Source organism: Dermacentor variabilis, chromosome 5 (genome assembly GCF_050947875.1).
Source record: "Dermacentor variabilis isolate Ectoservices chromosome 5, ASM5094787v1, whole genome shotgun sequence".
NCBI lineage: Eukaryota > Metazoa > Arthropoda > Arachnida > Ixodida > Ixodidae > Dermacentor > Dermacentor variabilis.
Window position 1 is genome coordinate 68,432,035 of NC_134572.1, and position 14,131 is coordinate 68,446,165.

General features: G+C 51.6%; 1 protein-coding gene across 4 annotated transcripts in view; it reads right to left on the reverse strand.

Moving 5' to 3' along the window:
- Nucleotides 1-14,131, reverse strand: part of Atpalpha (sodium/potassium-transporting ATPase subunit alpha) — a 158,842-nt gene that overhangs the window by 38,407 nt on the left and 106,304 nt on the right. Inside the window, exon 1 of one of the 4 annotated variants that reach the window (XM_075692765.1) lies at nt 11,497-11,526. The exons of 2 other annotated variants lie outside the window; for them this stretch is intronic. In XM_075692765.1, coding sequence (XP_075548880.1) covers nt 11,497-11,511 — 15 coding nt within the window. In that variant the 5' untranslated portion in view covers nt 11,512-11,526. Of the gene's footprint in view, nt 1-3,399; nt 3,624-11,496; nt 11,527-14,131 lie in introns of those variants that run through there. One more of the 4 variants, XM_075692764.1, reaches the window with a different exon arrangement.

The following is a 14,131-nucleotide window of genomic DNA, read 5'->3' on the forward strand; positions in this document are numbered from 1 at the left end:
GAGAGGGGTGATACACCCCTCGTCACAGTTTCCGTTGCGTACTGCATTTGCGACTAAACCGACAAAGTCTCGCTAATACTTTTGTTGCAGCTTATGAGGAAATCCACCTCCCTCATTATACCTCTGCGAATACTCTGTTCAAAACCGGAGCGGTCCCACCACCACTCTTTGTGCAATGCACACACGCGGCAGCAGTAGCAGCGGGACGGCCGGGGTTGCACCGCCACACTGCGGCGGTCGCGAACTCACACGCACGTAGCGGTACACGGTACAGGTAGGCGACAATACAGTGGTTATAGGCCATCACTGTACCGCCCAACCGTCTGCCCCCCGCGAGGGTAGTCGCGCAGTGCGGTATACTACCGTTGTTACCCTCCTCCACTCACATCAGCTCCGGCTTTCTTCACCTCTACCACTTGGCGCCCGCAGTCCTCGCCCGCGGTCTCCGGCGTCTACTGGCGCGAAAAGAGGCGAGACGGCGGCTGCCGAGGAGGAGGAGGAGAAACGGGGAGCGGCCGGCCCCTCTGCGCGATCAATAAGCAGCCGCGGCGCCGGCCTTGCACGGCAGTACTGAGGCACGAAGAGGTTTGGGTACGGGGGGGGGGGGGGGGTCCTCGGGGTTCTGTACCGCACCACCGGCCCGGTCGCCGCGGCGCGCAGAGGGCGAACGTTCGCCAGCGCCGCTGTCGGCCCAGAACGACGGGACACCATCTCTCACTCTCACCACTTGGTCTGTGCACTGTGCGCATCACCGCACCCGCGACAGACGAAGGCTTTCGTTTTTTTTTTTTTTGTCCCCTAGCAGATTAACACAATTAGCGCCAGCTTGCCCGCTACGCGAGCGTAATTTTATCCAGCATCGCCCATCGCGACGTCCGAGAGTGACCTGTATTGTATTATTGTTGGTTTTCGCTTTCTTTTCCGTTGCCTCGGTTCCCAGGGGTAAAGCACCGCCATAACAGGCGGCTTGAGGGCCGAAACTAGGTCACGCTAAAGAAGACCCACCTCGAGCTGCTGCGGCGTTGCTTGATCGAGTGCGCAAATTCGCCCTGTAGCATTGTAGCATTTCGTGCAAGAATTGGGATGGTTTCCCGCAAACGCCGATGCTAGGACGGCGAATAAAGATGACCCGCAGGAAAAACAATTTAACGTGTAACACGGTCGAAGAACCTCGCCATCTCGCGGTCATGGAAGGCGTCACACAATTCAAGCAGTTAAAGCAAGAAAGACAATGGACTGAGCAATGTGCTTCGAAAAGGCAGCGAGAAACAGCACATTTCATTAGTACAGAGCAAGGATAGTTTATAGCCTCAAATGTCGGTATAAAGCTTCCGACCAGACCGTTAAGTGCTATGCCCACAGCCGACTCTAGTTTCCTTACAAGGCTTTCCCGTAAGCCGCCAGGTTTGGTCAATGAGTGCTGGCGGTGTACCTTGATTATAGGCGTCGGACAGCGCTTAATTCTTCGTTCACAACAGGACAAGCATGCACAAACTGACGACGCACACCGACAAAACTCTAAAAGCAGGCATCCCCGCAGGGCAGGATGTCGCAGACAAGATGGCATCCCTTCCTGCGGGCGAACTCGCCTCAAAAGTTTTGTTGACGTGAGTCGACAGTGTGACTGTTACTAATGCTGTAATTTAGACAGTAGTGCACAACACATGAATGTGAGCGACGCCGCAATAAATGGAACCCGGAGTAATTTTGATCACTCTGGTGCATCTTCAACGTGCATTCAAAGCTCGGTGCACGAGCGTTCTCACCATAATTAATTTTTCTCACCAAATGAGAGTAGTTAAAGCTACGTACTTTTGAGCATATATGCAAGTGTATACAGGCATAAATTCATAAGATTGTAAACTAACTGCGTGATATGACGCTGTCAATAAACCCTATCAGTGAAATTTCGCAGGCGAGCACCTGACCACGATAAGCCTCAATATTGGTGCGGCTTGTCTACGCGAACGCGACTATCGACTTGGAGTGCATTATGCTCGTACATCAATGAGCAACTGTTAAACTGCAGGAAGGCGACCGAGATAGATAGAGTCACCGAGTAGGTGACTCACATCTCGAAGGCGGTGGACCACGAGCATCCGAACCCAGGGTAGCAAGCTTGCCGAAGTCCGGTTCACACAAATCAGCAGCCAAGGAGGCGAAATAAAGCCTATGCAGCCGAGCTCACTGAGGATCCTACATGAAGCAGCGAAACTGAAGCAGCGCAAAAGCATCTCGACGGCTGATCAAGATAACCGGAAAAAAAAAGAAAGAAAGAAATCCGGGGTTTCATGTGCCAAAATCACGATATGTTTATGAGGCACGCGGTAATTGGGGCGGACTCCGGATGACTTTCGTTCGCCTGGTTTTCTTTAACGTGCACCTCATGCACGGCACATAGGAGTTATTGCATTTCGCCCCCATCGAAATGTGGCCGCCGCGGCCGGGATCGAGATAACCGACATAGCGAACGTAAAAAAAGGGAAGGCAGCTCAGTAAGTTATATACAATGTTCGGTGAGCGGCTGTTTCCTTTGGTGTTATGTGCGGCATTTAAGGATTGCACCGACGAGGAGCACGAAACCTAAAACCCATATTCATGAGCTTCGTCCCGTATGGAAGCAGAGCGAGACGCAAGCATATCCGAAAAAAGAAACGCAACCCTGCTAAACATGGCGGCTAAAGATACGCACACAAACCTCCGCCATATTTATCAGCAGCGCGTATCACACGGTCTGCCGTGCAACCGAAACGGGGGCAGATTTCTCTTGCGCTGAAGAAAAGGCGTGTCCGGTGGCGAGGCACCCGACGGTAGTGCGCCCCTTGTGATAAATAGGTGGAAATTAAAAAAAAAAAAAAAAGGAAGAAGGGTTGGGTTAGGTCGCGAGGGGGGGGGAGGGAGGTGAGAACAGCGACATTTAAACCACCGTTTTCGCGCACCATCCTGACCTGCAGGTAATAGAGGACATTGAAGATTAAAGCGTCGCGAGCGCTAGTCATTAGAAAACAGGCTATTGCATATCACCTGAGCTTCGTACAGCGCGGAAATAATTAAGCGAGCGTGTGCAGTCGCCTTCACAGCACCTGCAGTTGATAAAAAAACACGCACGCACAGATAAGGGCATTCTTCGGTATGTCCGTGCACGTGCCAAGAAACATCTCTGCAATAAAGACGTTACAGCCGAGTTACGAAAGAACATCCTGTCGTTTCCCTTTTTCTTTTTTTTTTTCCGAGACGCACACACCTGTGCCGTCTGTATGTCGTCGTTGCTAATACGGCGCGCGTTCCGACATCGTCCACACTGGCGGATCCTCTGCCCGTCAAGCCTGCGAAGCTCTTCTGCGAACAGCGCAAACACTCGCCAAACGGCGACACACAGTACAAACGGTGCGTATATACCTTGTCGTCGGCCATGTTTCTTCCCGTGTTACGTTCCTATAAAACCAGCAACGGAGCCTTGTTCCCTCGAGTCCCGAACAAACACCAACCGCAGCAGAAGGAAACCACGCGCACCAGACACGCACGGTGTCCACAGGGACGCGAACACAAACTTCCAGGGCTTCCGCGACGATGAGTGAGTGATGATGGCGGCCGCGAGGTCGCGACCGTTCTAAGCGCCGGCGAAGACGGCGACCCGCTCTTTGAAGCGCTCGAGAGGCCGCCGGTGTCCCCCTCCAGAAGAAGCACGGCGGTGGCGGGCAGATGGGAAGGAGGAGAAGATATTGCGCCCCCCCCCCCCCCCCAACCTCTTATCGACAGACGGAGCAGACGACGTCGTCGGCAGGACTCGGCTGTACATCCCGACTCCCATCTCCGCTATCAGCCTCGCCCAAGCGCAAGTCCCCTCCTCGCCTCCGATTACAGAGCAACCAACAACCCCGAGTTTCTTTCCCCCTCCCTCCCTCCCTCCTTCCTACCCCCCTCCCATTTCATCTCTTCGTCGAACACATCGAGTGGAAGAAAATACGTCACACCGAGAATGGAGACATCGTTCGCACAAACCTCTCAAGAGTGACCGCAGTGCAACACACATACAATCTAATCGTCCTCAGAACAGGAGGCATTGCACAAGTTGCGCAGGTAGACGAAAGGAATTAGGGAGAGAGCGCCGGCGCGGAGGGTGAGGTGTAACGCGCCCGCGGAGGGAGCAGGGTGGGTGGGTTGTGACTGCAAAGCTCCCTCGTCGCAATTTAAGAGCGAAAAAAAAAATATATATATCTCGGAACTCGGGTGAACAACAAAAAATCCGAGCACAGCGAGCGGGAGTTAAACAACACGTATTCAGCGACTGCAATAAACGTACCTTTTGTGCCCAAACACTTCCATTATGCAATTTCTGTTACCGCCTACACGCACTATGTACGAGGGCGATCTATGGTGGCGCATGCGTTCGACAAAGCGATGCGCTTACTGACGCCGCCAGACTTAACCGGAACATGCAAGCGCCGATTTCAGTGGCATTCAGCACACAAGTGCCAATGATTGTTACGCACAGCTCTCCTGGAAACAAGTAAGAATACGAACACCTGCAATGCTCTATCACAGTAGAAGAACTCTACAAATACTCCATGTCGCAGAACAGTAAGTGCACGAAAACCCTTGCTAGCAACGACAGCCTGGCCTTTGCTGCGATAGAGTGTACGCCTACAAGGAAAGCGAAAATACGCTTAAGCTGTGCTCGCGAAGACTGACATACGCTGTAGACATAAGCATTGTGTACTATTTGCGCACGAGTAAGCACGTCTACTTTTGCCGAACTGCCAGGCCTGGCTCAGTCAAGCTGCGTTAATTAGCCTGTTTTTTCACTGCGTGCCTGCATACATTCTGGGAATTAAACAATCCCACATCGCCTAAAATACATCCTGAAGGTGAATAGATATCCTGTGGTACGTAGGTAAACTCCACACTATCCCTTCTTAATAACTGCACCAAAACGCACGCGAAGAACAATTTGGTTAGTTCAATCCCTACGCAGAAACGACTAGACCCGCCGCGGTGGCTTAGCGGCTAGAGCGTTGCGCTGCTAAGCACGAAGTCGCGGGATCGAATCCCGGCCGCATTTCGATGGGCGCGAAATGCAGAAATGGCTGTGTCCCGCGCACACGGGGTACTTTAAAGGATCCCCTTGGTGGTCAAAATTAATACGCAGTGCTCCACTACGGCATGCCTCATATTCGGGTCGTGGTCTTTGACATGTAAAACCAGAGAATTCAATGAAAAAATACAGCTAAAGCCCGAAAAGACGTTACAGCACAGGGAGCGTCCGTACGATGTACAGTATAGGTAAATGAACTCGGGGATGAATTTCGCGCCAGAGAAACAGGAGAAGCCATCTTTCCCGAATGAAAAAAAATTACTCATTCACGACGCAGAAGCAACTACGGCCGAGCAACATGTCTTATAGCGCAGGCCATATAAGGCACACCTAGTGACGCAACAGCGTAGCGGCCGTCGCGGCGTTCTGCGGAGTCGCCATGCAAAGTAGAGCGGCACGCATCGCGGACGTTGTCACTGTCCTAGCGCCTCCTTATCAGCTGCTATATAGTGTAGTGGGCGCCGATAAGAAACGACCGCTTCTCCAGTCGACGTCGCGTTTCGCATGAATCTGCGGAACGACCTCTTCGTGTGCCTCGCTGGCGTCGCATGCTCGCGGCTTCGCCGCAAAGGTATTTCACGCCTCCGATAACGAATACGCCCGACTGCACCACACCCCGTATACTCCGATTCCTCCTCCTCCACACCACGCTTGTATCTTCGGGGTGAGGGCAAGAAACTAAAGTTATGAAGCTACTGTTATTTTATCATTTTATCTTACAGAAAATGTGGGGAGGGGGGGAGGAGGGGAAGACCAACTAAGCAGTACAACTGACAAGGACTTTTGAAGCAAGTGAGATTCTACTACGCACACAAGTGAGAAAGAAACTGGGCGCACTCCAAAGCTGCGCCCAGCTGACTATATCGTCACGGGAAGAGCGTGCATTTACCAATTAGAACCATATGCAAGATTACAACAGCCACAAGCTGCGGCGACGGATGCAAGAATCTTGAGTGCCTCTGGCCACTTCTTCGTAGATCGCCCGACCGACAGTAGCAGCCCCTTCACTGTCTCGTGGCACTAACCCATGGGACCAGAGCACCAACCTTCGCTTGTTATAGGGGGCGCCTCGTACGGCTTAAGTTTTACAACGTGCGCGATAGATGGAAGATAGCACGGTGGATGACTGAATTCATGTTCACCACTCGGGGTACGTTAACAGATAATTAGATCCGCGTGCACGGGAGTTTCTCGACAGCATTCCGCTGCCGCCGCGATGGCCGGCATTCGAACCCACGATATCTTGCTCAGCAGCCGAACGCCATAGCAACTGAGTCACCAAGGCGGTTATTAAGATTGGTCGACATCCTAGAGGCAGGAGAGCCTCAACGAGCGCACAGACAGATTCAGGTCGCTCATATTCGACTGAAACTTGGCAGGAAAAAAGGTGCCCTATCGAGGGGGCACAGAAGCAATTTTCGCGATCGAAGAGGACTGGGAGCTAATGCCGATAATATGGGGTATATAAACAGCGAGCAGTGTAGAATCTGTACCAATACTACCATTCGCGAAAACACCATCTCAATGCGTGGAAGGAAGAGCAAATGATTGGTCTCAAAATTGAGTTGTAGGATCAACCAATACGCGCAATCACGAGTCTATTGGCTCGCAATAAGGGTACGCAATGTGTGTTTGCTTTAAAAAGGAACGGAGCGTTCATCGTGCCAGTACTGGCTTGGCTCCATTGACAATCAGCTCAGCGACACGGATCGCGACAGGTCAGCAACGCAAACACAAGCTAACGCACGCGCACGCAAAGAAGCAACGGATAGGAAGCTGGCTCGTCAGCGAAACCAACAATGCGCGTTGCAGTGCTGTGCAGGTGCACTAATGGGCCTGCAGTAGCGAAACAGACTTGTCACTAAATTTGTCACTAAAGGTATTGGTCGAAAAGTTCGGCGATGCGAAATTGTTTTCTTTATCTTGCAAATAAAATTCGTTAAGCAGTCTCCCCTTTAGGAAGGTGTGCACTGGGACCGGTTGGTACAAAATTACGCGGGAATAGACATCAACAGAGACAAGATACAGCAAGGACGGCCAAGTTATTATTTTTTCTTTATTTTTGCTGTGCCACGTTCTTGCTGCTGCCTATGTCGGCGCAGTCGCGACTTCGACGCGTATACATTCTGAGACGGGTCGGCTACAGAGGCCGCTTGTCTGAACAGTTTGCCGCCACAGGCTCCACCACAAACCTCATTCGACGGAAATGATGCTACGCCGCAACGCAGGCGGGGCGCCGTACGCGTGCTGCCGGAAAGCAATGAATATCGATGGCCTGCCTTGCCTGGCGGTGGAGCCAGCGGCACACGCAGAAAAGAAAACGCACCGCGCACGGTCGCCCGACAAATGAGCCGCGCCAACCGAGGGAAATGCGAGCGGAATTTTTGCAGCAAGGCACACGACGCGCACGGCCTGCTGAGCGCGCCATGGCGGTGCTGCTGCTGCTGCTGCTTCGACATACATTGTTTCTCCGGTAATGCAAATTCCGCGCACTACGCTACGAAGGCCACAGCCGCACTGAGCCGCGCGGTCCGTCCAATCAGCGGCGGACGACAACGTCTATAAGCACACCGCTCCCGGCTATAAATAGCGGAGTTGGAGCGATGCTTTGAAACTTTGTGTGGCCTTGAAATTGACTTCATTCGAAGGCGTACAACGCGAGAAAAATAAACGGACGAAAGGGAGACCGACACACCGGAAGAAATCCTCAGAACGTAGTACACACTGCATGCGGTGTGAACGGCAACGTACTGTCCAGCGTGCGGTGTGCGCGCGCGTGTGCGTGTCTGCACGTATCTCTCACTCTACCTTCGTAATCATTCCGCACAGATTAGCTGAATTTCGGGTAGTGTCCATTTTAAACATGCCTCTTTCACATGGTGAGTGTCCAGTGCTATAGAAGCGAGTTGTGAGCATTGGAGTTACTATATACCACGCTCGAGAGCTTATAAGCTTATACAAATGCACGTGTTGGCAACTATATGCGTCATCACGAGCTGGAGCGAGAGCGCCGATCGCATAGCAGACCTTATGCTGCATGCAACTATACATTGGAAACGTCAGAGCGGGCACAGGTCTCCGGTCTCTAATGGCGGGTTGTGCCAAATGAGCGCGCCGATCGGCTGGGCGACGCCGAGCTGCTGCGAATTTAATCATCGGAGAGTGCTGCTGCTGTCGGAGTCCCTGCACTATATACCACTGCCCTCGGCTCCGGTGAGTGTGTGTGTGTGAATGCACGCGCTGCGGATTCTATTGCCTGGGGATTTGCCTTTTTCTTTTTCGTACCGACTATTCCGTTACGTGCTGGGGAAAAAAAAAAGTACACAGGAACAAGACCGGGGGGGTCGGAGGGGGGGGGCACGCTTATTCGATCAGTCGGTCGAATGAGAAATCTAATCAGGCTGAGTAAGGAGTGGCGACCTCTCCTGCTAGCCTTGCCGCTGTTGCGTCACACACAGCGGCTTGCGTGCGCGCATGCTTTCGTTATTGTTGACGTGTGAACGTGTGCCCTACGCCAAAGAAACCATATGATGTGTATATAGGCCATCTTTATAGTGCGCATATTGACGAGGAAGGCGCCCTGCATCAAACAAAAGAGTGTAAAGAGTGCGAGCGGCTCATTCGATTCCACACGGACTACGCCGCCGAAAATAGTCGCTGTTACGCTGGTTGCAGTACATTATATTATATATATATATATATATATATATATATAGCAAACTCGGCAAGGATCTAGCGCCGGGACTTCTTGCCGATCGCTCTGAAAAGTCAGCGTTCCTTTCAGACGTGGAAAAAGGCACGACGGGGAAGCGGGGCTTGCTTCGAAGAAACGCGCCTTGCGATAACGGAAGCCATGCGGCGGCGACGCTGACGGCAGACGCGGGAGCGCTCCGTGGTTGAAGCAAGGTGGAAGCAAGCGAGCAGCGGAAGGCTCGGCTGAGCTCATTGCACGCTTCCTGCGCTGGCAACAAGCACACGTGGTGCGATGTTCTCACGTGGTGAGAGGAGGATATAAAGAAAGAAAAAAAAATAGGAGGGAGAGCAAAAGGCTAGGTGGCGCCAGCCGCCGCCCGTTACAAAGGGTATAGCCGCCATCCATCCATCCATCCGTGCAACTTCATTCGCGATTATACTCGGCAGAACGCAACGGCGGAGGTACAGCAGCGTTCCCGAGCACCCATATATGTATATAATAGACGCGGTGTTATACAACTACTCGAAGTTACAAACAACCAGGGATATGCGGTTGCGGGCTGGTTTTGGATCACGTGGATTCACTGATATTGTCACGTTGTAGTCAGGATGAAGAATCAGTAATCGTCAAAGGTGCGAGTTAAGGGTCTATCCCTGTATTGGGAGAGCTCGAAATCCGGTGAAAAAGACTGTTACCGTCGAAACGCTGAACAGCGTACGCGTGGTAATACATACCGCATACATTTCTCAGTACAAAATGGTTCTTGCATTCTGCCTCGATCCGTTGCGACGCCATCCGTAACTGAATCCGCGACCTAGCGGTTTGACACAGCGGGTTACATGCTGTGTTATTCGGTGGCTGATCAGAATGCATGCGGCCTGGCTCGGTTGAAGTGGTTTTAGCTCTGTAATCACAACCGTCGCTCACGAACTAACAGCCTGACGCTGTACTGCTGACATTCCTCGAAACAAGGATAAAGTGGCAGCTCGATTCGCGCTGGAAACTTTCGTCAGACCATGCACACGTGTCCCCATGTAGTGCCTGAATGTTTCGCGCTGTTTCATATACGCGCATTAAAGTACACATATCAACTAGTATATGTAAGTCTTCCATGCCCTTACATTAAACCACTTGCCTGTCCACTATATCTAATGAAGTACGAAGTATATCTAAGAAAGTACGTTCAGCTGACACCGGCGAGCAAGCGTGCGGCCGTGGAGTAGACACGTCTCATCCTTCCATTACAGGAGGGGCAGGGGGTATCCTGCACAGGAGCCCGCTTGGACTGAAATGTTCAGTCCAGAAAGCTTCAGCTCACCGGCGACGTCTCCCCTATGCACTTCTTCAATGCTTGGGAAAGCAATGACGCGATTATTGCGCGAGTGTTTCGGAATCGGACGATTTCGCTGATAAACGAGTTTACAGCGTGTTTGCGTTTCCCAAACACCCGATCACGCGCAGATCGCGTGCGTAAATCCTCGATAGCTGACGCACGCGATCGTCTTCCATCGTGTCGCGAGCAGCGGCCGTGATATAGCATACTGACGTCACGAACGCGAAGGCGCAGCCGTAGCATCGCCGCAGCAACAGAGGATTTCGCACGCGGCTCGACAGAATTCCACCCATTCGTGCCCGGTTGCTCATCTGCAACAGCAATGAACTCGGGGCCATGGCAGCGCATGCCTGCACGTACGAAGGACGCTTGCGCAAAACAGGCCTCCAGTGAAGAAAAAAAAAAAACAGCAGATGCAGATTAGAGGTGCGAGCCAGCCGAAGGACGCGTCATGGATTTACAGGTCGGGTGTAAACGAAAGAAATCAAGTCAACAGGTGCCAAACGCCTGTATGCACCCGTGTACGTACACTGGCATTCTAGAGTATGTCTAAGCAGCGGCCAGCAATGCAAAGAACACGCTTATTTCTTTTAATAGGGCCATCATTATTCGCGGTAAGGATACGGCATACAAACGACAGATGCCGCCATGTGCATGTACAGTTAGTGAGGAGGACCCATAGTGTGCGCATGGGGACAGTTTAGGGTAAACCTGCAAGCTGAAAACCTCACTAACAGATGTCGCTGCATTCGCGTGACATCAGAACACTGCGCAGTGGCCACCCGTCGCAAAGGGCAGACCACAATCACCTTCGTCATCGGCGTCAAATTTCGGAACCGTTCACAGTCGTGGCAGGGTTGCTATAGATATAAGCGGTAAACTGAACCTATAGGATGTGGCGGTCGCAACAGCGGCAGTGAAGCTCACGTAGCGACAGGCCTCGCATTAGCTCATCTCTAGTGCGTGACGAGAGAGGAAACAATGACTACGGCTGAGACGAAAGCGTCAGGCAAGAAAATGTGGAACAGCGCCGATGTTACAACTCCCATTTTCGGCGAGGCGTCGTTCGTAACGGCGCACCGATAGCACTTCGCGAGTCGGCATAAACGCGCGGCATTTAGTGTACAGCCGCTTATAATCGGTAAGCACAAGCAACGGATTTCAGCTGTATGAACGGCAAATTTACCGCGTCTGGGCTGCATGCCGCTCCGTGCGAAAACTCAAGAACAGTACAGCGTTCTTGGGTACAGCACAGTACATAACAGAAAACCCAAGTACAGCGTTCGCATAACAAAGGACGGAAACGAAAGAATATCGGCGGCAGGCGAGGTGAAGAAAAAGAACGGCGCACATATATAGCCCGTTGTGGCGTACCTTCTCGGACTGCATATCCTGCACAGCCAACGGCGGATACAGGGGACTCGCCGAGGCCTCGAGAACCTGCCGCTGTGCTTTATGCGAGAGACATCAAACAGACGACAACTTGCGACGAGCGAGGAAGAGGAGAAAGCACCAACGGGACGCGAGCGCACATGCGGTGGTTTACGTTACCCCGGCACTATATAATCTCGGCGCCTGCATCGCGAGGACGGAGAGAACAACAAAGTGAGAGAAGGAAAGAAGCGAGCATACAATGCAACCGAAAAGGATCGGAATGCGGCGAGGAAGAAGTCGCACGAACAGCGCCTGCGCATACAAAAAAACAAAGAGACGAGCGACGAAACCATGGTGGCACCTGCGGATGCGAGCTCGATCGTTCAAACGCGAGAACAACACGACTATGGCACGTGACAAGAAGCCGCCGAGAGAAGAGATCGAAAGGACGCTCAAGGCAGCAGCAGCAGCAGCAGCATGTCGAGTACGTCAGTGACTGCGGTTATGTGTAGGGGCAACGTACTAATCCAGGGTTCAGAAAGCTTCCTGTAATGCGTAACCGCTCCGAAGTGCGTCGGGTCGTCTATGTCCGTCAGAATTGTTACGTTTGCGTAAATGTAAACTATACTGTTACCGCATCAGAGAGGTTACCGCCTAAACACAACACCGAATCCGCTTGGATTGCTATTCTTACATACCAATGATTTCCTTCACTTGGGTGAGAAAAGAAAATTATTATATTCGGGAGAATGAAGGCCACCAGTCCCCTGTGAATTTAGCGTAGAAATCTTAGCGCCGTTAAGTCAGTTGGACGCCACAGATGTGCGTAACCATCATCGTCATGACATCGACAAACGATGAGGTGCGCAAGCAGTACGATATTTCTCCGGTTCGCCATTTTAAAAAAGAGCGTTCGTTTCGTTTGCCTCCGTAAAAATATATTTGACCATTTTGACAGAGGAAAAGTACTCGTTAAGGTCCTCGATTCATTTAGAGCGCAATGTAGTGGCTCTTTACTGATAAACTATTAACTATACAACAGTCCTGTATTTACGCTGTCAAAATTCAAGAACTCACGGCGAGCTGCAGAGCAGGAACTTCAAGACAGCGTCGCCATCGACTTTAGTTTTTTTAGCCTCTTCTGGCTTCTCAAGATTCCGCTCCAGGTAAGGAAACCGGTTTGCTTTCGCAACAGCCTAACTATTATGCGTGGCGTAACCTACCACTCCTGTTCAGCGTCCCCCTCAAATTTCACACAGATGAATGTCATTAAGCGCCGACAGCCAAAGGAAAACTGACGGCATTGCTGGACTTCTGAATGATTAAGGGAAAAAAAACACACACACCATACTCGAGGCGTTCCAAAGTACTCCTGGAACGTTAGAAGTCTGTAGGTTCGTAAAGATATCACAATAAACTGCTTGTAATGAATTAACAGTTCAGCGGTTGCAACATGTACGGGTGGGCTCGGAAGTGACACAGACCGCGTATCGATTAGGGCGCCAAATCATCAAGATTCTCTCTACACCAGGTAAAATCATGCGAAAGGCCAAACGCACAAATTCAGTGCTTCAGCGCACCGTTCAGAACGTTAAGCCGCTGCTTTCTTTAGACAGTTGACTTCACTTGGCTACAGTTACGCTGCAAAGAAAGAAAGCTTTAAATACGGACTTCACAATACATGCTTTTGCTTAGCATATATAGAATACTCGGTAAGCAAGTTATAGATTGGACGGTACGAGCTCAAAGTACGAACCCCCCCGACTCTTGACCTGAACTGAACGCAACCCGATACAATAAGTGCACCGCTGTTCAAACGGGGCGGGCGTTATCTCTCAGGAGTAGCGATGAGCGACAATCGATCTAGAGCAATATAGGCAGGCCGTTAAGAGAAACCCTTTTCATCAGCACTGTCGCCGTTGTCGAAGAAACGGAGTCAAGTGGCGGGAAGCCGCTCACATCGCGTCACACCGGCGAACGGGGTTATCGCAGGGTATTGAACTACTAACCTGGCGCAGTGCGCTCGTGACCACGTCAAAAGAACGCGCGATCTGAAAGACCTGCGTTGCGGCTGCCGATTGGGGCAATGAAGTGGGGCAAATGTTCGGATCGCAGATTTTTTAATCTTTTTTTGGCACGCAGAGCGATTTCGCCGAGATGCGATATAACCACGATTGTAGTCACGGAGACGTCAGCGAATGTACGCTGAACTGGATGTGAACGCTGCCTGAGGGCATTGGGTACTCGCGGACATAAAGTCAGCTAAAGCTGATTGCTGACTCCCTCGCACAGAATTTCGCGCTCTTCAAAACAGATAAAATTGTACAGCGACGTAAGCTATATATCCGCTATCCTTTGCAAAACGCTTACTAATTTACGGCGCGTCGGCGCTTCATGCCCATATTGCGGCCCATATTAATGCCCGTAGTTCCTGCGGCGAGCGTTGGTGCTGTCCCTCGTAACCAAGCGAACGAGCAAAACGAAAGATGAAAAACGAACGCAGAGCGCAGCGGGAGATGAAAAAAGCGATATCGAAGAGAGCAGGAAAACGGAGGAGGATGCAGCGGAACCATGCATGAGGCGGAAAGCAGAGTATGGCGAAAGCGTGAGAAAAAAAGCGTGCACCCGCCGTGGT